General features: G+C 35.7%; 1 protein-coding gene across 5 annotated transcripts in view; it reads left to right on the forward strand.

Annotated features, from left to right (window-relative positions):
- The window catches only part of LOC123544970 (extended synaptotagmin-1-like), a 153,334-nt gene that overhangs the window by 97,502 nt on the left and 30,168 nt on the right, over nucleotides 1–25,664 (forward strand). For all 5 annotated transcript variants that reach the window (XM_053539902.1, XM_053539907.1, XM_045331155.2 and 2 more), the window contains 7 exons: nucleotides 6,371–6,434; nucleotides 7,941–8,003; nucleotides 11,648–11,787; nucleotides 13,995–14,081; nucleotides 16,756–16,839; nucleotides 23,370–23,498; nucleotides 25,311–25,525. In XM_053539902.1, coding sequence (XP_053395877.1) covers nucleotides 6,371–6,434; nucleotides 7,941–8,003; nucleotides 11,648–11,787; nucleotides 13,995–14,081; nucleotides 16,756–16,839; nucleotides 23,370–23,498; nucleotides 25,311–25,525 — 782 coding nt within the window. The remainder of the gene's footprint in view (nucleotides 1–6,370; nucleotides 6,435–7,940; nucleotides 8,004–11,647; nucleotides 11,788–13,994; nucleotides 14,082–16,755; nucleotides 16,840–23,369; nucleotides 23,499–25,310; nucleotides 25,526–25,664) is intronic.

Below are 25,664 nucleotides of genomic sequence, written 5' to 3' on the forward strand. Positions count from 1 at the left end.
TAACAGTATTTGAAAAATATGTGACAAACAGTCCAACTTGGTATCTTGTTATTATGTATTTTTAAGTGGTTTCTTAGTCTCATATCCACAGTTAATTACAAAACATTACAAAGACATTATACTTCCAGTGGAATAATTTCATGAGGGCATAGCATAAACGAATTGTTCTGTGTGGCTTATAACTAATTCATATTCATTAAAATATGCTTCTGCTGACGAATACTTAAATTCAAATAATTATGTAATACAGTCGAACTTCACTAGCTTGGACTGATTGGGACCAGCAAAATTGTTTGAGTGATCAGTTGTTCGAGTTATCAAACAAAATTCATTATACATGTATTTTTCTGAGACCTGAGGATGAGTTTGAGAGAAGGGTGGTGTAAGAATTATCCAAGTTCGAGATTAACAAAGGTTGACTGTAATGCAAAATATGGTAGCACCATTTCTTAGTCGCTACAAGTATTTCTTTGACTTGTCTTAATTATGTATGGCAGGAAAAGATAAAAATTAATCTGAAGGTTTTTAACTTTTATTCAATTTAACTCGACCTGTATGTCCTTTTGCTTTATGACACAAAGATTTATTATGGATAATCTCAATGTCACTTGTGCGAAATGTCTGCTGTTTCACATTTGATATCACATTAAAATGGGGTGGCATATTTTTGGTCGGGTTTTCGAAGAAGATGTAGATAAGGTCTGTGCGGGCGGATGGTTGGGCGGGCGGATGGATGGAAATAATGAGTCTCATGTTTACCTTTTTGTTCACGCAATATCTGGAGAAAGATTTCACCTAGGACTTTGAAACTTCATATGTATGTTGGTTTTGATGTGTACATGATCCTTATCGATTTTGGGGTCACTGGGTCAAAGGTCAAGGTCACAGGAACCTGAACATTGAAATGGTTTCCGCTCAATATCTGGACAAGTTTTTCACCTAGGACCTTGAAACTTCATAGGTTTGTTCGTCTTGATGTGTACATGACCCCTACTGATTTCAGGATCACTGGGTCAAAGGTCAAGGTCACATGGACCTGAACATTGAAAATGGTTTCCTCTTAATATAATTATGGACAAGTATTTCACCTAGGACCTTGAAACTTCATACTATGTTGGTCTTGATGTTTCATGACTCCTACTGATTTCAGGGTCACTGGGTCAAAGGTCAATGTCACATGGACCTGAACATTGAAAATGGTTTCCTCTTAATATAATTATGGACAAGTATTTCACCTAGGACCTTGAAACTTCATACATATGTTGGTCTTGATGTGTACATGACCCCTGTTGATTTCAGGGTCAAAGGTCCAGGTCACAGGGATAGAAACATTTAAAATGATGTTTTTCTTACTTTTATTTTTTTAGACCAATTTATTTCTTTAATTTAATTTTCTACCTGTCCATTTCTTTTTTTCACATTTTCCTTCAATAGTGCTTATTAATTTGGAGGTTATTTCTTGTATGCCTTTATTAGAAGTTTAACTCATTATCAACTAATTCAGAAAACCCGGCCAAAACGCTGTCAGGCGTTAGCTGCTTGTTTTCACCTGTAATTTTGTACAGATGCTAACACAAATCCTTAACCCTAAGATATTCTACAGTAATTGCAGATTAATATTTAAGAAGAACAAGATGAAGAAATTATTTTGTGTGTTTGTTTATCTTTAATGTCTTTAGAAATTATGATTCGAAGTAATATGAATTTTGACTTTTGCTTAAATAAGGTAAGTAAAAGACAATCTATGGTGGTAAAAAAGGACATGGAAAATATATATTTTCTTTCTAGTGCCTACACAAAAGATTTTCAGTCTGCTTATGGTAGTCTTTACATATGCACATGATGATAACTTTTAAGTGCTCATATAAAGATTAGTGTGTGCCCATGGTAACTATTTCTTGTGTTCATGTGGTTTTTACTTTTATTTGTGCACATGTTAATCTTTACATGTACGTATGAAAGCTACCATGTGCTGCATGCACATGAAAAGACTTACAAGCAGTATATATAGTCATTAGGCGCTTCTGGTTTTGTTTTGTTTTTATAGACTTGTATTTGTTTACAGTGGGATGCATAGTCATGGCTCTTGCCAGTCATTGCTAATAAGCTGAATGTCAGTTTCAGACCCTTTTTCAATATCAGGCTGATGCTTGGATGCAGTTCAGAGAATATTGTATTATATTTGAAACATTGACTTTAAGTTGATGTTAATTTCATATTGTATAATATGTCCTGACACTGACTCAGGTAGAGGTATTTTTGGTTTTTAAATGTTTACAGTGAAATTTACACTGTTATTTGAAGCTTATAACGACATTTGTTTTGGTCCTAGAATGAGTGCATTATCTCAGTATAATAAATATGAAGTAGTGCAGTGCATGAAGTCAGCATGTCTCATCATTGTGAAATAAGATTCCCCTTTTATTTTCAATAAACATTGACAAGGCAAGCAAAATCTTTAAGTTTTATTCATTATTTTAATTTTCTGAAATTTTAAACAATGAATGGGCTATTTGTCTGCCTGTTTATAACTGAGCATGTCAAAATGTTGAGGCTGATTGTCTGTGGCAGTTTATGCTGCCTCATCAGAAAAAATCTTCTTTTGATGGCATCAGAAATCACAAAGTTTGGCAGAATACATTTTACCATTAATGCTTTGTCCCGAGACACACATATTTGAGAGGATTTTTCTTGTCATACCTTCAATATGCTAGAGAGAGAAATTCTCTTGTCATACCTTCAGTAGGCTAGAAAGAGAAATTTTCTTGTCATACCTTCATTAGGCCAGAGAGAGAAACTCTCTTGTCATACCTTCAGTAGGCTAGAAAGAGAAATTTTCTTGTCATACCTTCATTAGGCCAGAGAGAGAAATTCTCTTGTCATACCTTCAGTAGGCTAGAAAGAGTTCTCTTGTCATACCTTCAGTAGGCTAGAAAGAGAAATTTTCTTGTCATACCTTCATTAGGCCAGAGAGAGAAATTCTCTCGTCATACCTTCATAAGGCTAGAGAGAGAAGTTCTCTTGTCCAACCTTCATTAGGCCAGAGAGAGAAATTCTCTTGTCATACCTTCATTAGGCTAGAGAGAGAAGTTCTCTTTTTATACCTTCAGAGAGAGAAATTTTCTTGTCATACCTTCAGTAGGCTAGAAAGAGAAATTCTCTTGTCATACCTTCATTAGGCTAGAGAGAGAAGTTCTCTTATCATACCTTCATTAGACCAGAGAGAGAAATTCTCTTGTCATACCTTCAGTAGGCTAGAAAGAGAAGTTTTCTTGTCATACCTTCATTAGGCCAGAGAGAGAAATTCTCTTGTCATACCTTCAGTATGCCAGAGAGAGAAGTTTTCTTGTCATACCTTCATTAGGCCAGAGAGAGAAATTATCTTGTCATACCTTCAGTAGGCCAGAGAGAGAAATTTTCTTGTCATACTTTCAGTAGGCTAGAAAGAGAAGTTTTCTTGTCATACCTGCATTAGGCCAGAGAGAGAAATTCTCTTGTCATACCTTCATTAGGCCAGAGAGAGAAGTTCTCTTGTCATACCTTCATTAGGCCAGAGAGAGAAATTATCTTGTCATACCTTCGGTAGGCTAGAGAGAGAAATTCTCTTGTCATACCTTCAGTAGGCTAGAGAGAGAAATTCTCTTGTCATACCTTCAGTAGGCTAGAGAGAAATTCTCTTGTCATACTATCACTTATACCTTCAGGAGGCGGGAGAGAGAGATTCTCTTATCATACTTTCATTAGGATAGAGAGAGGAATTCTCTTGTCATACCTTCAGAAGGCTAGAGAGTGATATTCTCTTGTCATACCTTCAGGAGGCAAGAGAGGGAGAGGTTCTCTTGTCATACATTTAGGAGGCAAGAGTGGGAGAGATTCTCTTGTCATACCTTCATTAGGCTAGAAAGAGAAATTCTCTTATCATACCTTCATTAGGCTAGAGAGAGAAATTCTCTTGTCATACCTTTATTGGGCCAGAAAGAAAAATTCTCTTGTCATACCTTCAATAGGCTAGAGAGAGAAATTCTCTTGTCATACTATCACTTGTACCTTCAGGAGGCGAGAGAGAGAGAGATTCTCTTATACCTTTAGGAGGCAAGAGAGGGAGAGATTCTCTTGTCATACTTTCATTAGGATAGAGAGTGATATTCTCTTGTCATACTATCACTTGTACCTTCAGGAGGCGAGAGAGAGAGAGAGATTCTCTTATACTTTTAGGAGGCAAGAGAGGGAGAGATTCTCTTGTCATACTTTCATTAGGATAGAGAGTGATATTCTCTTGTCATACCTTCAGGAGGCAAGAGAGGGAGAGGTTCTCTTGTCATACCTTTATTAGGAGAGAAAGAGGAATTCTCTTGTCATACCTTCACTAGACTAGACAGTGATGTTCTCTTGTCACACCTTTAGGAGGCAAGAAAGGGAGAGATTCTCTTGTAATACCTTCATTAGGATAGAGAGAGAGGAATTCTCTTGTCATACCTCGAAAAGGCTAGAGAGAGATATTCTCTTGTCATACCTTAAGGAGGCAAGAGAGAGAGGGAGAGGTTCTCTTACCATACCTTCATTAGGTAGAGAGAGGAATTCTCTTTTCATGCCTTCTGAAGGCTAGAGGGTGATATTCTCTTGTCATACCTTCATTAGGCTAGATAGTGACATTCTCTTGTCATACCTTCATTAGGATAGAGAGGAATTCTCTTTGCATACTTTCAGGAGGCAAGAGAGGGAGAGAATTCTCTAGTTATACCTTCAGGAGGCTAGAGAGTGATATTCTCTTGTAATACCTTCATTAGGGTAGAGAGTAGAAATCTCTTGTCATACCTTCAGTAGGCTAGAGAGAGAGGAATTATTTTGTCATACCTCCAGTAGGCTACAGAGAGATATTCTCTTGTCATACCTTCATTAGGCTAGAGATTGGAAATCTCTTGTCATACCTTCATTAGACTAGAGCGTGGAAATCTCTTGTTATACCTTCAGTAGGCTAGAGAGTGGAATTCTCCTGTCTTACCTCCAGTAGGCTACAGAGAGATATTCTCTTGTCACTCTTTCATTAGGCTAGAGAGTGGAAATCTCTTGCCATACCTTCATTAGGCTAGAGAGTGGAAATCTCTTGTTATACCTTCAGTAGGCTAGAGAGTGGAATTCTCTTGTCATACCTCCATAGTAGGCTAGAGAGAGATCTTCTCTTGTCATACCTTCTTTAGGCTAGAGAGTGGAAATCTCTTGTCATACTTTCATTAGGCTCAAGAGTGGAAACCTCTTGTCATACCTTCAGTAGGCTAGAGAGTGGAAATCTCTTGTCATACCTTCAGTAGGCTAGAGAGTGGAATTCTCTTGTCATACCTCCATAGTAGGCTAGAGAGAGATCTTCTCTTGTCATACATTTATTAGGCTGGAGAGTGGAATTCTCTTGTCATACCTTCAGTAAGCACAAGAGAAGAGGACATAATGTAGCATGACGATCAAAGTTTCTTGATGAAATCTAGAATGGGACTTGTTCCAAGATTGTGAAACAGTTTGGTGACCAATATAAATACAGAATTAAATTAACAGTTTCAAAGTTGAAAACAGAACTAAAATCTGATGCTTTCAGGCTGAGTTATAAAACTGAGGTAGTAAATAAGTTTTCAGAATGTTACCATGCCATTCTTCAATTTCTAGTTGTGTCAAAAACAACTGGTCAAATGCTGAAGTTTGTAACTGGTCTCCAAACTTGGTCTTAAAACATAGGACCCAGGTCTCCAACTCTAGAGCTTAGTAACAGACAAGTGAACTGAAAGGGGAGCGGTGGTCTAGTGGATAAGGTGTTGGCCAATTTCAATTAACATACTTTGTTGGACATTCTACTATACATGTATCATTACATGTTTCTATTATTGGTATTGTACCTGGTTTTCCACAATGATCTTAAGTTAGTGATAGTAAATTAGATTTTTTTCAGTTACATTAAAGACATCCAATGCATATCTTCCACAGAAATATTTTGTCTTTTGATATTTACTTCAAATCTAGAAAATCCTCATCAAATGTCAGAGGATATGCAAATGAAATTGACCTTAAGGAATACCGTAACTTTGGTGAATTATTTAATCAAGTGTTTTGCTGATGGCCTTCTTTTAAAGAAAGGAAACTTTCTTTGTTTTTCTTAAACTGATATTCTAAAATGACTTGAGTGTGCAGCCTTTCTGAACATTTTATAAACATTAGATTTAACAGGGTAAAACTGGTATGGTATAATATATTGTTCAGTTTGGATTGGAAACTTTTGAAGTGAAATATTAGTTCTTACATCACTTGAAGTTTATAATGATATATGATACATAAATGATAAATGAATATAGCGAAAGATAATTCTTCAATTTAAAATACTTTTTAGGCTGGCAGTAGAAGACGTTCTAAATATTCTTCACTATCCTCACATGATAAAGATTTTATGAAAGGTATGTTGCCATAGAAACAAACATAAAAGAATGATATGTTACCATAAGTACAAGAGTACAAGCATGAAAGGTATGTTGCCATAGATACAAGCATGAAAGGTATGTTGCCAAAAGTAGGTACAATCCCTGAATCCATTCTTCCCCTTCCATTAACACCCAAAACACATAATAAGTATGTACCCATCAGAAGTGTTGCAGGAAAATGTAAATGTAAGGGTGGACTCTGGAAGTATTGATCGCAGCAAACACAGCTGAAACCACACATCACAAAGTAAACCAATCAAAATAGAAATTGTGGTGGAAAGATATAGTCGACAAGTTGTTTCAAACATCTGTCAATAAGTAAGTTTTAATTATATGAATTATATGAAATATATTGAAATTGGGAAAGGATAAAATAGGGGGAAAGGTAAGTAAAAAAAAAGGAAGGATAGGCATAAAAGGGGTTTGGGGCGCATAAAAAGTGCAGGAGTGAATGAAAGAAATACCATCAACATATAAGACAATATACATAACATACAACAAAACAAAACAAATTGGGGCACCACATTGGAAATGTCTGTAACCTTTATAAGGAAACTAGGGGTTTGCCAACCACACACTCGCCATATATTAAACTTGGTAGATAAGACAGTGTAAATGTGTGCCAAAATACAGTACTGAATAAAATAAAACAAAATAAATAGTGCCAGCCCAAGGTATCGGTACACCATTATACTCGGTGACTAGTCTGAGAGCTTTTAAAAGTATAGCATATAGGTACATGACTAGGCCAGTTGTGTGAAAAAACATTTCAAAATGTTTACTTATTTTATTTCAAGAGACTTCTTTTTACATTGAATGAGAGTCTATAGATTTATAAATCATTAAGTTTTCTTATGTTTATGATGATCAGATTCAGTCTGAAAGGCATTTCACACTCTCAAACAGTCTTTTCCTAGGAAATAATGGCAATGTTTGGTTCAGTTGTACAAATGTTGCCTACGATCACATGTCAGATAATGTCTGAATTTACTGTAGTCACCTTTGATATTTAAACTACTTAATATGCTTTTCTTTAATGTTGGATTTCTTTCAAATGATGCAAGTCTGCAGACAATATGATTCATTACCAATTATTTTTGTTATGATGTCAGTCTTTGGAACATTTTCTTTATGAAGCATCTCATATTGCCATTTGTTTTAGCACTGTGTTTTCACAAATGCTTAAGAATATTAGCATAATATAAGAAAGCAGTAGAAAATATTTTGGTTTCAGTCAGCAATTGTTCTTATTTATGTTATGAATCTGTATTTAAGCCATTTAAGAATGCTTTACAAAATGGGCTAAATAAATATTTGATGATGATTGAGAAAAAGAAGGGATGGCAGACCTGTATATCTATCCTTTCTCAGAATGGCTGTGAATTTGACATATCTAATTGAGTATACATTATTATGTTTGGTACCAAGGCAATAATTTTGATATTTAATTTAGAAATACTCATTTTATCAATTGTTTTTCAGACAGAGTGTTTGTTGACCTTTGTATTCTTCAAGCTAAAGATCTCATTCCAATGGATAGAAATGGTATGTGTTTGTATAACCCTTTCAGGTCCATTTTGTAAATTTCAGATGTTAACTAATCCTGCATAAATATTTCTAACTGAATTTCTGTCTGAATACAATTGATAGTTTTGCATTTGTTGCATGCAAGAAAAAATGCCACATTACAAAATTGAATCAGGTTCAACACAACATATTATTACACTCCTGGCATAGTTAAGAGGAATACACCTCTATATACTTGTGGCAAATAGTTATGAGGAATACACCTTTATACACACCTAGCAGTTAAGATGAGTACAGCTTCATACACTTCCAACAGAGTTTAGAAGAATACTGTACACCTTTACACACTCATGGCAAAGTAAAAAGGGGTATATCTTTATACACTCTTTGCAAAGTTGAAAGGAATATACAGTTGAATATCGTTACCTCGATATCGGTTAGCTTGATACTCCGGTTAGCACGATGTGTTTTAGTCGGTCCCGATTTTTCCCTGTATATTCTAATGTAATTATTTATCATTACCTCGATATGATTAGCTCGATATTTTGTTTAGCTCGATGAGATTTTTCAGTCCTGTCAACTTACCTGTAACGTTTTTACACCTGGTTTCGTCGATATCACAGCGTGTCAAAAAATACCCATGCTATTTGTAAGGTGTGAAAAGCAACCTATTGTTGTCCGGCGATGTATTTATCATAATCAAGTTAGTGTGTTTGTTATTTAATCTTTAATCCAATTTAAATGTTAGGAAGTTTGCATTTAATTCCCAATAATTAGTCTTATAAAACAGAGTGCAAGCGGGCAACTTGTTTTCCAATATAACAACTAATTTGGATGAAACATTTTTCTGTATCTGCCATTTAGAATTGAGTAACAATATGCGTATCACACAGGCAAATTTTCGTTATCAAAGCACAGTCAAAATGACTACTCAACTAGGAACATTACAGCTGCATTCAGACTTGTTTATGGAAGGAATAAAATGCTAATGTTTACACGTATATTTTGAAAAATTTAAAACTTAAATGTATGTATGTACTATTTAATTAAGATGTTTATTTGTCAATAAAATTAAAATCGTTTACGTTATATAATTCCTATCCCCTTTCAAACCCTCTAAAAAAAACATTGGGTATAGCGACAATATAGACGTCCGACACAAGTACAAAGTTTTCCCAGATAGTCGATATCGTTATGTCGATGCAATTTTTATAGTCCCTTGAATATCGAGGTAACGGTATTCGACTGTACATCTTTATACATTCTTGGCAAAGTTAAAAGGAGTACATCTTTATACACTCTTGGCAAAGTTAAAAGCAGTACACCTTTATACACTTCTGGCAGAATTAAAAGGAGTACATCTTTATACACTCTTTGCAAAGTTAAAAGGAGTACACCTTTATACACTTCTGGCAGAGTTAAAAGGAGAACATCTTTATTCACTTCTGGCAGAGTAAAAAGGAGAACACCTTTATTCACTTCTGGCAGAGTTAAAAGGAGAACATCTTTATACACTCCTGGCAGAGTTAAAAGGAGTAAACCCTTATACACTTAAGGCAGAGTTAAAAGGAGTACACCTTTATTCACTTCTGGCAGAGTTAAAAGGACTTCACCTTTATACACTTCTGGCAGAGTTAAAAGGAGTACACCTTTATACACTTCTGGCAGAGTTAAAAGGAGTACACCTTTATTCACTTCTGGCAGAGTTAAAAGGAGTACACCTTTATGCACTTCTGGTAGAGTTAAAAGGAGTACACCTTTATTCACTTCTGGAGAAGGTGTAGACATTTGCTCTTGGTATGATGATTGCAGAATATCTGAATGCCATTAATGGCATAAAGTGGAGAGCATGTGTCAAGCAGAAGAATTAGTGGTGAGCAATGTAAGAAGTGAGCAAAGTAAGAATCACCTACCTTATATGATGATGTATCCCTGAGATTACTGATTAGAACACTGTACAATATAACTTAAACTCCTTTAAGAAAACTTTAAAAGAGAAAATATTTCTATAGAAAGGCAGGTATGTTCTGTCCAATAAAACCAGTTTCTTAGTAAACTAACGTTTTAAGGAGGTAGGTTACCTTGTTACAAGGGTAAATTCAAATTAGTTGAACCGCAGCATCTTTTTGTATTTCGTGTAATATGAAGTTTTAACTGCTAAAATCTCAGTTTCGTTTGTCTCTGTCCCTTCAATTTCAATTTTTATCCAGGTTTGAAGAACATGACCCTCCAAAGGTATCTCATATTGATACGGATATTTAACACTTTTCAGAGTATTTTAGTTTCATTGATATTCGTAGAAGTCAGCATAATCTATAATTTTACTAGTATGCACGTTAGCTTTCTAATATAAGCTTAAAATGTATATGTCGCGGGACTCGTGTTTCCATGGTAACGCATTTTCTCTCAGTTTTAAACAACTATGTATAAAAATAGGGGTTTTCGACGGCTTCAGTGCCATTCTGTTAATGACCAACATGGAATATTTGGGTAATATTATTAGCAAAATACCAAGCACTATACATGGTACCCTATTTTTCTTAAAGTTTAAAGTAACCATGGCAACAGAGATGGTTAAAATGGCTTATATCTTGCTTTTTGTCGTAATTTCTTATAAAATGATATTGAATAAGATTATCTTTCTAGTTGATGTAGCTTTAAAACATATTATTTCTAACGTAAGTTATATTTTCGTGTTATCTGCATTTATTCAAACAAATTTCTAAGCTTAGAATACTTACAGCAATACCCCTCGTCTGGCATTTTTCATGGAAAAATCATTCAGCATGCTACTATTATTCTCATGGATATTGTTGAAATGAAAATAAAAAACCGAAGCTGTGTTTCTTAAATAGACTAGTGTCAACGCTTTTGAATTTTACATTTAGATACATAGGTCACGGGCTTCGTTTCCATGGTAACATCAATTCAATTCAAGAAACCATAATTTTCTACTGAAATTTGAACAATTTTAGATCTTAGTTTTAGTATATAAGTAACAAATTATCAACGGAACCTGTAAAATAGGTATTACAAATCAAACTGCTAGATTTTTTATTTGAAAATAGCCGTAACAAGTAACCTCTCACCCAACTATATTCCAAATAACATTGGTTACCATCATCCATTTTCTTACATTCCGCATAACATTTCAATAAAACTACATAAAAGAAGCAAAATATTGATTATTATTCAATGGTTATTTGAAAATAGTTCAAATAAAGAAAATGCACAGAATTGCGTACTTTCAAGATAAAAGCTATTAACTTTGCGCGGTAACTGACACGTAACGTCATGACGTCAATGACGTCATTTTAAGGCAACATTGTTTTGAAGCGTTTCTGCGGCAATTTATTCATTATTTCTGCATTATCAAACCATAAAGCGTCAGATCGAAGACAGGTCTATGATTTGTTTTCAGAAGAATGAATATACAAACACATTTAGTTTGTCGTAATGTTCGTCGTAAATCGTCACGCTAGCTTCCGGTTGGACATGCGCACATACAAATATAAAGGTAACCTACTTCCTTAAGAACAGCTTTTTTGTACAACAGTCAAAATTCAGTTTTCCATGTGGTGTTATGTCTGTATAGGTGGGGCTGTATATTGAAGTTCTTTTACTTTACACACAACATGGATATCTGTGTATTGTACTTTCAGGTTATAGTGATCCATTTTGTGTGGTGAAGATGGGTGATACAAAATTGTTTTCGACAAGTGTGAAAAAGAAGTCTCTGAATCCTAAGTGGAATGAATCTGTGACCTTACAAGTGACAGAAGATAGTGGAAAGCTTGATATTGTAAGGAGAATGTTTTCTTAACATTGTAATTTATGGAATGAAAGTTGTTTTTTTAATAGACTTCATTTTTTATGCCCCCGAATGGAGGCATATTAGTTTTCAACTGTCCATTCGTTCGTTCGTTCATTAGTCACAACGTTAACTTTTTGCATGAAGGCACTTTACTCGCAAACCATTGCACCCAGGACCTTCAAACTTCACGTGCTGATAGTACTCATTGAGTACACAACCCCTACTGACTTTGGGGTCACCAGGTCAAAGGTCAAGGTCACAGGGACCAACGTTAACTTTTTGCATGAAGGCACTTTACTCGCGAACCACTGCACCCAGGACGTTCAAACTTCACATGCTGATAGTACTCATTGAGTACACGACCCCTACTGACATTGGGGTCACCAGGTCAAAGGTCAAGGTCACAGGGGCCAACGTTAACTTTTTGCATCAAGGCTTTTCACTCGCGAACCACTGCACCCAGGACCTCAAAACTTCACTTGCTGATAGAACTCATTGAGTACACGACCCGTATTGACTTTGGGGTCACCAGGTCAAAGATCAAGGTCACAGGGGCCAACGTTAACTTTCTGCATCATGAAGGCTTTTTATTCGCGAACCACTGCACCCAGGACCTTCAAACTTCACATGCTGATAGAACTCATTGAGTACACAACCCCTATTGACTTTGGGGTCACCAGGTCAAAGATCAAGGTCACAGGGGCCAATGTTAACTTTCTGCATGAAGGCACTTTACTCGCGAACCACTGCACCCAGGACCTTCAAACTTCACATGCTGATAGTACTCATTGAGTACACGACCCCTACTGATATTGGGGTCAAAGGTCAAGGTCACAGGGGCTAACATTAACTTTTTGCATGAAGGCACTTTACTCGCGAACCACTACACCCAGAACCTTCAAACTTCACATGCTGATAGTACTTATTGAGTACACGACCCCTACTGACTTTGAGGTCAAAGGTCAAGGTCACCAGGTCAAAGGTCAATGTGCTGCGGGGGCATTTGTCACCATTAGTGACAGCTCTTGTTTTCATTCATTTACTTTAAATTTTTCTTTGAAATGCCTTTTACATCAGAATTTAAATGGTCTTGCTAGAGAGACTACATCTATTAAAAGACCATGTGCATTAAGAGACGACTTTTTCTGTTCCTTTATGTAATGTTTAAGAACAAATAATGTTGTATTAAGAGATCGTTTGCGTAAAGTGACTACTTCTTGCTCTTCCCTTAGGTTTAATGCAAGTTGTACTGTATTTTAGAATTTAAAGGAATAAAGATTTAAAACAAAGTTCAAAGAAACCTTGGCATTCACATAGAATTTAAAGAAATCTTGACATTTCATCAAGGTTTAAAGGGATCTTGGAATTTTCACCAGAATTCATTGTAATCTTGCAAGTTATATCAGGATTTAAAGAAATCTTGCCATGTACATCAGGATTTTAAGGAATTTTGCCATGTACATCAGGATTTGAAGAAATCTTGCCATGTACATCAGGATTTGAAGAAATCTTGCCAGGATTTGAAGAAATCTTGCCATGTACATCAGGATTTAAAGAAATCTTGCCATGTGCATCAGGATTTTAAGGAATTTTGCCATCTGCATCTAAGAGATTTATTGACTTTAGAATTTACAAGGATTTTGCCATTTTCATCAGATTTCCATTTACATTAGAATTTAAAGGAAATGTACCATCGTCAATAAGATTTAAAGAAATCATGCAGTCTTTTATCAGTTGTTATATTATCTTTGTCTTTAGCCTTTGAGATTTGATATTTCTTGAACTAGACACGTTGCATTGAGATTTGTGCATATTGTTGCCATTTGCCTCAAAGAGATGTGAATACAGTATCTGCTCAGTAATTAAAGAATCTGTCTTGGATGTAATCTTAAGTTCATGCAGAATGTGTATTCCTTTAATATCTAAGATCAGATATCATTACAACCCTTGTATCTGTAGAGAAATGACATTGACTTAGTCAAAATTAAAAAAAAAATCCAGTTTCCCTTCGATAACTTGAGTAATTTTGACAGCATCTAAATCAAACTTCTTGATTAACATGGTCAGTATCTGGCCATATGTAGTTAAAAGGTAAATTTTAGGGAAAAACAGGTAAGTCCTTTGCTGTCCTTACTTAGCTCACTGTAATGTCTGGATGGCAGCAGATCCCTTCCATAAGATACCTTTTATTTCAGGAGTTGTACGACCAGGACCTCATGTTCAATGATTTCCTAGGAAAAATTAGTTTGACACTGGACCAACTGAAAGAGATTTCTCTAAAGGTATGCACTCAAAAACATTTAACTATTGTGAAATCATTTAAATTTTGTCTGCATAAAATTTCATGGCTTTTTGGCCTGATTGACGATTTCATGGCAACCTGAATTTATGGATTTGATTTTCTATGTAGAGAATTCACAGGGTTTTTATTACGTTACCTGGATTTTGTTGATGGATGGTGTGGCATCCACCAACCTCCACATGCTTAAACATCACTGAAATTACTGTTCAGAATGACACCAAACTTGTTACTTAGCATTATGGCATGGTCCTCTCTCACGTTTGTTCAAATGATTCCGCTTGGGCTGCTGGAGCAAAAACTAAACAAAATTTTTTAATGACATCTCATGAACCATTTTATAGAATTTAATCAAACATGGTAGAGCTGAGTGTAGCATTCTTGTTTGGTTCTTTCTCAAGTTTGCTCATTCCACTTTGCCCCTTTTAGAGGCCAACAGAGTTAAAAATAGAAAAAAAAGCTTTAAAGAACTTTTCTTTTGAACCACTTGATGGACTGTTTCCAAACTTGGGTTTGAAACAAGCCTTTATAAAATTTGTAAGGTGAGTGACTAAGGGCTATCATTGCTCCCTTGTGTTTATAACTATTGTTTATTTTATCATTCGAAATATAGAACTAAAACAAACGTTTAGAAATAACCATTTATTTCCTAAAATCGCAGGGTGCCCTGCAAAGAAAGTTATAGAACATTGATCATCTATCTCATTTCTGACGTAACAATAATAAGTATGCAATAAGCACCAGAACTTTCAGTAAACTTTAAGCATATTCTGACTATTATCACTAAAGAAATGGCATGTTGTGGCCACTCAGAAGGTAAGATTTTTCAGTCGACCGGAAGGAGACCGGACGCACCTGTTTAATATGGAATACCCGTATAAGCAAAATTTATCAAGGCAAGATATAGCACACACCGCCATCTATGTAAAGGCTGACAACAGACGCAAGGCAAAATTTACATTGGTTAACGCTAAGCAAATCCATTTTTCAGTCGGGAAAGTTATCTAAGCGAGACTACGACGGACGCAAGGCAAGAAAGACAAGAGCAAGGCTATGTAGGAATTACCTCAGTACTAGGACAATACCTATGCAATTACACCCGACTTATTTGAAAGCTGGAATCTATATACAGACAATCCGTTAACCGCAACAGACGACACTTGCCACTGACCCGAACAATTTCTATTGCCCCGAGTTCCAGTTTCCGTTCTGCTCGGGTGCCCGAACTTTTACCGAAACCGGACTTTGAGTTTTTAAATAATAAAAACGTTAAAAGTGCATGTAAATATTTACCATTAGGTTTACGACTGATACAGTACGTCTGATCACCTCCCGAGTCGACAGAATTTTCGGCCCTTATAATATAGTGAGTGACTGTATAATTTGTTTCGAATAGAATCCGCTATAAACAATCAATTTAAACAAAAAGAAACAAGTATGACACAAGGTAAATAGTATATAAACAAGTATGACACATGGTAAATAAGCTAATAATCAATCATTGACATCCATTTATATATAACATCAACGCTGTCCATTCCAAGAATAACCAAAATCCTCCTTTAAATATACATAAAACACTTGAAAAATTATCAAGTCACTATAATACTCCAGTTCTCAGTATAATCGTTATACAACACGAAATATTACTATACGTAAACAAAGTCCTGGCGACGTCATTTGATATTGATGCAGATTGCAGTGATCCAGTTGCTCCTGGGTTTGTAAGGTTGCGTTACTTGGAATGTGATCTCAGTTACGGAAGGTTGTCCCAGAAATATAACGCTAAGCCAAAACATTATTTTGTTCAAAAAAGAAGAAAAGTAACATGTACATTAAACAAAAATACACCTGCTGAATTTAGGTTTTCTTTACATTGGGTGCACTACAGTTAAGTTTGGGAGTGGCGGGTGGGAACAAAAAGAATTGTAGACGTGTAACTGCTAGAAGCTAGTGTACTTGTCGAATGTAGTTTTTCAACTGAAAAGATTGCATGTGAATTGGATTTACTTGATTGCATGCCTGGTTCCCTTTTCTGTTTGTATAAAGTAGCATTGTATAAACCGGGAAACAAATCTGAATTTGCGGCCAGCTGGGCGTGAATAAGCTGACCGCTTGACCGCATATCTCGGTATATTTCTCCAAAAATAAACGGAATTATTTTTATGCAAAATAATTTTTATTATTCAAAGTAAAATGAAGAAAATACATACAAAAAAAGATTAATGTGGAAATTTTAAGTGTTATTTTAAAAAGGATAAGGCTGTTTCATGTATATATATTTTATGATTAGGCACAAAATGGGAGTTGGTATTCAGTATCCACATAAGGCCCAACACATCCGTATGTTTCCATAGTATGTGTTTCATTTAGGTTATTATATTGCCTCAGTAAACATTGGTCAAATGTTAAGGATGTTTGGTTTTCAGTGGTGCACTGGTTTTCTGGTGTTTGTTGATTTTAGTACTTACCTTAATGTGAACCATGTGCACTGTTATTACTATAAGTATCCAAAAAAGTTAGAAAATAATGTATTTTCTGTGATATGTATTTCCTACAGTCATTGGAAGTCTGTTCATGTAATTTGAGTTAAATGTTTAAAGTAAAGTTTAGTTTTGCAGACATCTGGACAATAAAGTAAAACTTGTATATTTCAGGGTAGTTCTGACTGGTTCCAGTTACAACATGTAAAGTCAGGTCAACTACAAATTACCTGTACAGTCACTGCACCAGATACCTTGGTAATTGGTTTTTAGCATTTTCAGCTCACCTAAGCCGAAGGCTTTTGTGACTGCTTGATGTCCATTGTGTGTTGTCCGCCGTGCGCCCGTCAACAATTTCTAAAAAGTCTTCTTCTTCAAAACTACTGGGCAGATTTACACTAAACTTCATAGGAATGATTCTTTGGTTGCCCCTTTTCAAAATGCCCAAAGAATTAAAATCCATTCAGAACTGGTTGCCATGGTAACCAAAAGGAAAGTTTTTAAAAATCTTCTCCTCAGAAACTTTTAGCTGGATTTCAAAAATATTTTGTAGAAATGATCTCTAGGTGACCCTCTACCAAAATTGCTTAAGTCATTCTATTTCGGTAAAAAACTTGGCCTCTAGGGGGTGGGGCTTATTTTCCCTATATGGCTATATTGTAAATTTCAAAAAAAAAAAATTCGAAACCAATAAGCAGATTTACACCAAACTTCTCAGAAATGATCCTTGGGTGGACCCCTTTCAAAATAGCCCAAAGAATTAAAATTCATTTGGAACTGTGGTTGCCATGGCAAATGAAAGAAAAATCTTCAAAAATCTTCTTCTCAGAAACTGCTTGCTGGATTTTAAAACTATTTTGTAGAAGTGATCTCTAGATAACTTTCTACCAAAATTGCTTATGCCATTTTATTTCGTTAAAAAACATGGCCACCAGGTAGCGGGGCTTATTTTTCATATATGACTATATTGTAAATTTCAAAAATCTTCTTCTCTGAAACATGTAAGGCCTAGAGCTTAGATATTTTGGTATGTGACATTGTCGAGTGGACTTCTACCAAGATTGTTCAAGTTATGATCCCAGGGTCAGTATTGGTGACCTACTTTTTAACCCACCATCATTAGATGGTGGGCTATTCAGATCACTCTGCGTCCATGGTCCGGCGTCCGTCCTTCCGCCCGTTAACAATTTCTCGTTATCGCATCTCCTCAGAAACTACAGGGGGGATTTTGACCAAACTTTGTCAGAATGATGTATTGGTACCCTAGTTGTGTCCTCCTGAAAATCAGACTGGTTCAACAATTTTTGAGTGAGTAATGGCCCTTTGTTTATTTTTATAATTTACATAGATTTATATAGGGAAAAACATTGAAAATCTTCTTGTGCGAAAGCACAGGGCCTAGGGCTTTGATATTTGGTGTGTAGCATCATCTAGTGGTCCTCTACCATGATTTTTCAAATTATCTCCCTAGAGTCAAATACGGCCCCGCCCCGGGGGTCACATGGTTTATATAGACTTATATAGGGAAAAACTTTGAAAATCTTCTTGTCAAAAACCACAGGGCCTAGGGCTTTGATGTTTTGCATGTGACATCATCTAGTGGTCCTCTACTAAGATTGTTCAAATTATTACCCTAGGGTCAAAATTGTCCCCCCTGGGGTCACATGGTTTTCATAGACCTATATAGGGAAAACCTTTGAAAATCTTCTTGTCCAAAACCACAAAGCCTAGGGCTTTGATATTTGTGATGTAGCATCATCTAGTGGTTCTCTACCAGATTTGTTCAAATTATCCCCCTAGGTTCAAATATGGCCCCGCCCTGGGGTCACATGGTTTACATAGACCTATATAGGAAAAACCTTTGAAAATCTTCTTGTCCAAAACCACAATGCCTAGGGCTTTGATATTTGTGATATAGCATCATCTAGTGGTTCTCTACCAAATTTATTCAAATTATCCCCCTAGGTTCAAATATGGCCCGTCCTGGGGGTCACATGGTTTATATAGACTTATATAGGGAAAAACTTTAAAAATCTTCTTGTCCATAACCTACAACATTCAAATTTGGACCACATGTATAGTTTTGAGTGGCAAGATGAACCTTGACATGAGTTGACCTTGATCTTGACCTAGTTACCTACTTTCACATTTCTGTATCTACAGCCTTCAAATTTGAACCACATGCACAGGTTTGTGTACCGAAATAAACTTTGACATTGACTTTGTGACCTACTTTCACATTTTTGATGGTACAGGCTTCAAATTTGGACTACATGCATAGTTTTGTGTTCGGAAATGAAATTTGACCTTGATTTTGACCTAGTGACCTACTTTCACATTTCTCAAGCTACAGCCTTCAAATTTGGACCACATGCATATAGTTTTGTGTACCAAAATGAATTTTGACCTTGGGAATGACCTAGTGACATACTTTCACACTTCTGTAGCTAGAGCCTTCAAATTTGGACCTAATGCGTAGGTGTGTGTACCGAAATAAACCTTGACATTGACCTAGTGACCTACTTTCACATTTTTGAAGGTACAGTCTTCAAATTTGGACCACAGGCATAGTTTTGTGTTCGGAAATGAAATTTGACCTTGATTTTGACCTAGTGATCTACTTTCACATTTCTCTAGTATTTCAATTATCTATCAATTTCTTTTTTTCCAAAATGTAAAGAGCATAAAGTCAGCTTGAATTCATTTCTGTAACAAGAGTACTATATCTCGCTTTATTACCGTGTTTTCCCGAATTAAGGCCCCATTTTGGAGGGGGGAAAAAAGTCAACAAGAACGGGAAAAAATCACCTACCTCATTTTTATAAGTCCACATAATAAGTAATTTACAGTACTACAGTCCAATGTATTAAAAATTAAACACACTTTTAAACAGTCCATGTACCGTAAGTCCAAAACATTTGTACTACGTACGGTACGTAACAGAAAATTAAACGGTAAATACATTTTTGATTTGTTTTTACACCACTCGCGCACACGCTTCCTGCCGACTTTAAACAAACTTGCAGCAATGTGTTTACGATATACCCTTTTCTTCGGCAGTTTTAAGAACTTTTAATTTAAAAGCAGGCACAGCAGCGTGTCAAACCATTGACATTGTGTATTGCGCAATTAGCTACCCGCATGTACTAAGGAAAATGTTATCGGAGTACACAGCTGTTTGGGTCATGACGTAATGTGGTGTCGCGAGCGTGTCAAAAAGCCAGACATGGAATACACGAGGTACCATATTTAAATGAATAAAAGACACACTGCATTAAATTGGATGCCAAATAATTACGTTTTGGGGGGATTAAACAACACAGAAACACTTTACAGCTAGTTTGAACGATGTTTCTAATTGTAAAAATTTTCATTTTTTATTTTTTTACCTCAAATAAACGCCCCCTCTTTGGAAAATGTAACGCCCCCGGGGGCGTTAATACGGGAAAATACGGTATATTTGACATTTAACTTGAATAAAATGTTCCAGTTTGATCCTGAAAATTCTAGAAGAATGCTTTATTATGCATGAAATGCTGTGGGAAACTATATATTGGTGCTGAGAGTTTCCATATTTCAAATTGATTCCTATCAGAAAATGTTATTGTGTGCCTTTGATTAATATTTCCATAGAATCTGGTGAAATATTTTGAACCCGGAATTTAAAAGGAGTGTTTTTTTCATTTCAGTGGTATGTACATGAACATTTATGTGTTGATGTTTGTTGACATGTAGTCTTCTTTTAGGTCCATGTAAAATTGAGTTATGCAACTAAGAGTTATTTTATTAGCCCACCATCATCCTTCCGTTAACAATTTCTCGTTATCACATCTCCTCAGAAACTACCAGGGGGATTTTGACCAAACTTTGTCAGAATGATGTATTGGTACCCTTGTTGTGTCCCCCTGAAAATCAGACTGGTTCAACAATTTTTTAGTGAGTTATGGCTTTTTGTTTATTTCTATAATTTACATAGATTTATATAGGGAAAAACTTTGAAAATCTTCTTGTCCAAAACCACAGAGCCTAGGGCTTTGATATTTGGTATGAAGCATCATCTAGTGGTCCTCTACCAAGATGATTCAAATTATTTCCCTGGGGTCTAATATGGCCCCGTCCCGGGGGTAACATGGTTTATATAGACTTATATAGGGAAAAACTTTGAAAAACCTCTTGTTCAAAACCACAGGGCCTAGGGCTTTGATATTTTGTATGTGACATCATCTAGTGGTCTTCTACTAATATTGTTAAAATTATCCCCCTAGGGTCAAATATGGCCCCGCCCCGGGGGTCACATGGTTTACATAGACTTATATAGGGAAAAACTTTGAAAATCTTCTTGTCCAAACCACAAAGCCTAGGGCTTTGGCATTTGTAATGTAGCATCATCTAGTGGTTCTCTACCAAATTTGTTCAAATTATCCCCCTAGGGTCAAATATGGCCCCGCCCTGGGGGTCACATGGTTCATATAGACTTATATAGGGAAAAGCTTTTAAAATAAATCTTCTTGTCAGTAACCTACAACATTCAGATTTGGACCACATGTATGGTTTTGAGTGGCAAGATGAACCTTGACATGAGTTGACCTTGATTTTGACCTAGTGACCTACTTTCACATTTCTGTAGCTACAGCCTTCAAATTTGGACCACATGCATAGTTTTGTGCACTGAAAAAGACTTTGACCTTGACATTGACCTAGTGACCTACTTTCACATTTTTAAAGGTACAGGGGTCAAATTTGGACCACATGCATAGTTTCATGTTCTAAATGAAATTTGACCTTGATTTTGACCTAGTGACCTACTTTCACATTTCTCAAGCTACAGACTTCAAATTTGGACCACATGCATAGTTTTGTGTACCGGAACAAACTTTCACCTTTACATTGACCTAGTGACCTATTTTCACATTTTTGAAGGTACAGGCTTCAAATTTGGACCACATGCATAGTTCTGTGTTCCGAAATAAAAATTGACCTTGATTTTGACCTAGTGACCTACTTTCACATTTCTCAAGCTACAGACTTCAAATTTGGACCACATGCATAGTTTTGTGTACCGAAACAAACTTTCACCTTTACATTGACCTAGTGACCTACTTTCACATTTTTGAAGGTACAGGCTTCAAATTTGGACCACATGCATAGTTCTGTGTTCCGAAATAAAAATTGACCTTGATTTTGACCTAGTGACCTACTTTCACATTTCTGTAACTACAGGCTTCAAATTTAGACCACATGCATAGGATTGTGTACTGAAATAAACTTTTACATTGACCTAGTGACCTACTTTCACATTTTTGAATGTACAGGCTTTAAATTTGGACCACATGCATAGATTTGTGTTCTGAAGTGTAATTTGACCTTGATTTTGACCTAGTGACCTACTTTCAAATTTCTCAAACTACAGCCTTCAAACTTGATGCACATGCATAGTTTTGTGTACAAAGAATTTTGTCCTTGAAATTGATCTAATGACCTACTTTCACATTTCTCAAGCTACAGCTTTCGAATTTGGACCACATGCACAGTGTTGTGTACGGAAATGAAATTTGACCTTGAGCTAGTCAGTAAGTCTTGAAATTTGGAACACTCAAAAATGGCACATTGGTGGGCGCCAAGATCACTCTGTGATCTCTTGTTATTTATGTAAACAATGATGTATGCAGGTAACTGGCAATAACCTGGCTTCCCTTGTTTTAGCTCCCCTGAAATGAAGTTTCCGGGTGAGCTATTAATATAGGTGTCCATCTTCAGCAGTTTAATAAAACATCTCCTTCTCTCAAACTAATTATCAAATATTTTATGTTCTTGGAGATTTTGAAAGATTAAAAAAAAAAAAAAGTTATTGGAATATAATTTATTATCATTTACTTCAAAGTTTTTCACTATTTTTATTTTTAAGGCAGTAATTTTAATAAAACACAAAAATCAGAATAGGTTAGTGTTTATTAATGTGTATTTACAAAGTTTAATCAGCTACGAGCGGCGCAACCTTCTTAGTCTTTGAAATTATTTTTTGTTTCTGGATGAGGTCAGAGCAAATAAAATCAATAACACACCTTGTGCCTTCAATACACATGACTAACCTGATTAATAAACGACTGCAAGTTAATGCTGATTTACTAAAATAAATTTCCCGAAAATTTGAAAAGTACTGCAATGCCATTGGACAAAAAATAATTTCAAACACTAATATAAAATAAGGTGTACCTGAGTTTTAAGGCAGTAATTTTAATAAAACACAATAATAATATAAAATAAGTTGTACCTTAGACTATATTTTACAGTTAAGCATGCACTAGAACAACCCCAGTAGACATGACATTATACATTCATTGCAGTGGTGTACTGGTGTGTTAAACATGTTTGCCTCAGCTGAAATGTGGCCTATGGGATGTCAGTGCTTAAAAAAATGCCTTACCCAAATGAATGTCCAGAGGTCACTCTCAAATGAAGCCCACTCATCCAGGAAGGTCCTCATATGGCCTAAATTGTCTCAGTGTGATTTTCATCAAACACAAGGACACAGACTTACAACTCTCATCATGAAACAATACTGTGAAAGAATGATCTTAGACTTTATGTCTTTGATGGTAAAATTGTGACAGAAAGCAATCCCTCCCACACAAATCTGAATTCTAAAAGTAGAATATCAAAACAATGACATGATTGTATAGACAGGACTGGTGGCGTCTTCATAACCTTTTAGATTTTAATGCAGCTAGATGAATAAAATAAAAAGCATAAACAACTGATGATGATTTTAGTGTTTTCATTTATTACAGAAGAAGGAAGCTGGAAAATCAGTGAGATCAAGTAAAGAGATTAACATTGTGAGGGACCAGTCTAAAGCTTCACCATCCAGAGCCTTATCATCAGACAGTGATGTCTTCATTACACCAGCAAATACTCAGGTCAGTTCATTACAACATACTACCTTTGACAGATAGAAAGTTGAGCAATGTTAGAAAGTAGGAAGCATTATTTTGTACCAACTTTCCTCTTTAAATATTTCCATATTGGATGATGCAAATTTTTTATGTAATGTCATGCTAATGAAATTATAAAAGCCATTGAATGATAAAAATATCCAAATGAAATTCATTGATATTTAACATTTGACACATTTTTTGCTGAATAAGTCTTTTAGCTCACCTGTAACAAAGTGACTAGGTGAGCTTTTGTGATCGCGCGGCGTCCATCGTCCGTGCGTAAACTTTTGCTTGTGACCACTCTAGAGGTCACATTTTTCATGGAATCTTTATGAAAGTTGGTCAGAATGTTCGTCTTGATGATATCTAGGTCAAGTTCGAAACTGGGTCACGTGCAGTCCAAAACTAGGTCAGTAGGTCTAAAAATAGAGAAACCTTGTGACCTCTCTAGAAGCCATATTTTTCAATGGATCTACATGAAAATTGGTCAGAATGTTCACCTTGATAATATATTAATCAGCTTTGAAACTGGGTCAAGCGCGGTCAAAAACTAGGTCAGTAGGTCTAAAAATATAAAGACCTTGTGACCGCTCTAGAGGCCATACTTTTCAATGGATCTTCATGAAAATTGGTCAGAATGTTCACCTTGATGATATCTAGTTCAAGTTCGAAACTGGGTCATGTGCCTTCGAAAACTAGGTCATTAGGTCAAATAATAGAAAAACCTTGTGACCTCTCTAGAGGCCATATTTTTCATGGGATCTGTATGAAAGTTGGTCTGAATGTTCATCTTGATAATATCTAGGCCAGGTTTGAAACTGGATCAACTGCGTTCAAAAACTAGGTCAGTAGGTCTAAAAATAGAAAAACCTTTTGACCTCTCTAGAGGCAATATTTTTCAATGGATCTTCATGAAAATTGGTCAGAATGTTCACCTTGATGATATCTAGGTCAAATTCGAAACTGGGTCACATGTGATCAAAAACTAGGTCAGTAGGTCTAAAAATAGAAAAACCTTTTGACCTCTCTAGAGGCCATATTTTTCATGAGATCTTCATGAAAATTAGTGAGAATGTTCACCTTGATGATATCTAGGTCAAGCTCAGAACTGGGTCACATGACTTCAAAAACTAGGTCATTAGGTCAGATAATAGAAAAACCTTGTGACCTATCTAGAGGCCATATTTTTCAATGGATCTTCATGAAAATTGGTCAGAATTTTTATCTTGATGATATCTAGGTCAAGTTCAAAACTGGGTCACAAGCTCAAAAACTAGGTCAGTATGTCAAATAATAGAAAAATGATGTCATACTCAGTTCAAAATTGGGTCATGTGGGGACAGGTGAGCGATTCAGGACCATCATGGTCCTCTTGTGTTTTCAGTTGTTTCATTCACCTGGGATATATGTGGCGCCTTGCATGCATTGTTTTTTATAGTTACAGAGGAAAATAAGAATAGAATAAAAAAGAATTAACATTTATCTGTACAATACAGGGTGTATTTAGCAGCAGAAGTCTGAAAAACAGATTAACCTTGCAACCAAGTGGCTTGTCTGAAACATTTTTTAAATGGTTTCCAGTCAAAAAAATCAGCTTATTGTTCAGAAAAATGTTAAGTAAACTAATAGTATGTATGAAAAAAGTTTCTGACTTTTTTATCAGAACTGTGACTAATATTGCTTATGTCATTTCCACTGAAAGAGAAAAATTATATACATATCTGATACCGATAGAGGAGTTTCAAAATAGGTTTATCAATAAAAATGCTCTCATTTCTTCATAATATTTTACAGGTCACAAAGAGTGCCCCACCAGAATCTTTAAAGAACCATAATCAGCCAACCCGCCAAAACAATTTAGGAGTAAATAATAACAGTCCCAATACATCTACCCCACTCAAAGACAGCCCCATCCCAACTTCACCTTTAAAGGAGAGTCCTGTGCCTCCAGTGCTGAGGAGGTCAGCATCAGATGTCAACGTTGGACGACGACCATCTCAAACCAATTCGTAAGTTCCTCTTACCAAACACTATACTCAAATTCTCTAACAATGGAATTTGTTTCTGTATTTTGTCAGAAAAAAAGAGTTTTTGAGAACTTTTATATCATTAGAATTCTAAAGCTAACCATGTTTTGAATATAGAAAT

The sequence above is a fragment of the Mercenaria mercenaria genome, chromosome 1 (assembly GCF_021730395.1).
Source record: "Mercenaria mercenaria strain notata chromosome 1, MADL_Memer_1, whole genome shotgun sequence".
Taxonomy (NCBI): domain Eukaryota; kingdom Metazoa; phylum Mollusca; class Bivalvia; order Venerida; family Veneridae; genus Mercenaria; species Mercenaria mercenaria.